Genomic DNA, 2,500 nt, shown 5'->3' on the forward strand with positions numbered 1-2,500 from the left:
TTTTTTGAGGGAGGGGGAGGGGCAGAGCGAAGGACAATGCTAAAGTAGGGAGTAAGAGAAAAAAAATTGTTTGCGTGCTTCCTATCTGGCCTTATATAAAGTGAGGCCAAGTTAGAAAATGAGATTTACCACCTCAGATTCAAACTTGTAGGTAGGTCTCTATAAAATACATTATGGGAGCCACCACAATTGGCACATGTGCATGGTCGATTATGGCCATGTTGGGCACACAGAGGGCATCAAATTGTTGAGCGGTGTGTTTGACTTGGACGCCAGAAATTCTGGCATTATCGTGGGACATGATCAGACAGTCTTGGTGAAAGACTTATGATGGCCTTTAGGGGGAATGGTGTAGCATTGTACTGATACTGCATCATAGTCCATGAGGCAGGTATGTAGGTTTTCTCCAAAATCTGACCAATCCTTGATGTAGATAAGGGAGTTTGCCAGTGTAATCAGTTATAGCTTGGGATTCAGATTAACTGTGACAAGGTGGGGATGATCAGGGCGGCTCGGAAGAAATTTTGCCAAGTTGGTTTTGGAGGCACTGTTCGAAGAGGAGAGTGTTAACATGGAGTATGGAAGCTGTAGAAGGAATCACGAAAAATCCACCCCATTGGCCGGGCTAAACTGAATATTCACAAGGTCTGTAGAGGTGGGGGTAGTAGAAGGACGGGGATGTGTGGAAGAGAGAGTAGTGAAGAGTTAGGTAGTACTGTGGAGGGGGACAATAAGGTTGCAGAGAAGTAATAAGGGAGGATGTGGTAGTTGAAGAAACTAATGGGGGTGGAGATGAAGTAGAGGATGTTGGGAGAGGAGGAACGTTTCCTGGAGATTAAGTATTGACCTGGATGGATGATTTGGACTGGACTGATGTAACAGTTGGCACTGAGGAAGAGGTAGTAATAACAGTGTTCTGAGTCGTGTTCAAAGGAGAGCCTGGTGTCAGGGAGCCGGGAGAATTGAAATCAATGGGCATGGGGGTGCCATAAATGATACAACTCAAAATTGCAAATAATTGTATATTATCCAAATAATTCTTACATGCATGCACATGAGGTCATTGCAAAAAGTACTTAATTGCCTGAAAATAAGAAACTTTCTTACAAAATCTAGAACATGAAAATGTTTACACCTTTACAAAATCAAAGGTAGAAACCAAACAATCTTCCTAATAACCCTTTCATGCTGCAAGTGCATTTGTCCACTGTGATATTTACCCACAGATGGCCTCTCAAGTCCTCAATAACCAAGGAGTCAATTATTAGGTCTACCTGATCACATCTACATTATTGTTAATATCATTTTAGTAATAATGGGGATACCAATAAAAATACCATTAAAACAATAGTAATAATGATATAAATAAAAGGTTTTCATATGATATTTCATGTAATCAAGCAAACATGCAAGATTAGGTAGGCCTATAGTTTGACTCCTTGGTGATGAAGTGCCGATGAAATCATCTATATGTAAACATGATTAATAAAGCAAAACTACAGTGAACTACAATAATGGGTTAAAAGATAGCTGTTTTGTTTAATAAAATATAACCAAAACATTGAATAATTGTAGAATGGGTATCAATTATAATAATAAAAAATACATTTTAGATTACCTAAAAAACAGACAACAGAACTAATGGAGATTTCAGAGATCTTACAAAGCTTATATGTGTCATCAAAACCATGAATACTACGACATTAATAACATACTTTGTATCACAATTGGACAACTTAAATGTCCAAATAAATGACTGACTGTATAAAATTATTTTGCCCGCATCAACACAAATGATAAGGAAATGACTGTCTCCCACAAACAAGGTAACCATCCTAAAGTTGTTTAACTTGAAATTTTGTGAATAATGTTATTTAGCATCAAGATACCATAAAGGAGTTTTCATTTAGCTAAACAATTTATGAAAGTATAAATTTATTCTGTCTATTTCTTCCTCTCTGTAGGTGATTCAATACCTCACTGAACAGTTTTAAGAGTACAGATGAACCACTTTGTACAATGAGAACTGTCTACACAACTTTTAAAATTAGTTGAATTATATATTTGTTTCAATTATACAATGTACATGGAAAATATTGTATAAAAAGGATGTCCTCACATCAATTTTATAAAAGTTTATGTACAAAATTGTGAATTGAGAATAAATATGAAAAAAAAAACCTCTTTAAAGTATAAAGAAAATGTATAATAACTTAACTTGTAAGACAGAAAAGGTTAGAAATATTTACTGTTGCATCTCAAAAATCTGGTATATCACAGAAAATAATAAAAAAAATATTTTTTGCTGTTTTTCTTGGAAAAATACTAGAAACATTTGGTGTAAATTTCAACTTGTTTACAAAGCCTAACATCACTGTAAAATTAAAATACCAGAATAATTGCAATAACTTGATTATGGAAAAAAAAATTCTGCAAGCCATTTGCCTTTCATCTTGAAGTTATCAATTTGTTTATTTTGGGCCTCTGCTTCCTTGCACTT

At 35.2% G+C, this 2,500-nt stretch overlaps 1 protein-coding gene across 1 annotated transcript in view; it reads right to left on the reverse strand.

Annotated features, from left to right (window-relative positions):
- Positions 1-1,007: 1,007 nt before the first annotated feature.
- Positions 1,008-2,500, reverse strand: part of LOC125031632 (partner of xrn-2 protein 1-like) — a 4,685-nt gene continuing 3,192 nt past the window's right edge. Inside the window, exon 3 of the mRNA XM_047622519.1 lies at positions 1,008-2,500. This exon is cut by the window's right edge and continues 125 nt beyond it. Coding sequence (XP_047478475.1) covers positions 2,472-2,500 — 29 coding nt within the window. The 3' untranslated portion in view covers positions 1,008-2,471.

This window comes from Penaeus chinensis, chromosome 2 (genome assembly GCF_019202785.1).
Source record: "Penaeus chinensis breed Huanghai No. 1 chromosome 2, ASM1920278v2, whole genome shotgun sequence".
In the NCBI taxonomy this organism is placed as follows: Eukaryota; Metazoa; Arthropoda; class Malacostraca; order Decapoda; family Penaeidae; genus Penaeus; species Penaeus chinensis.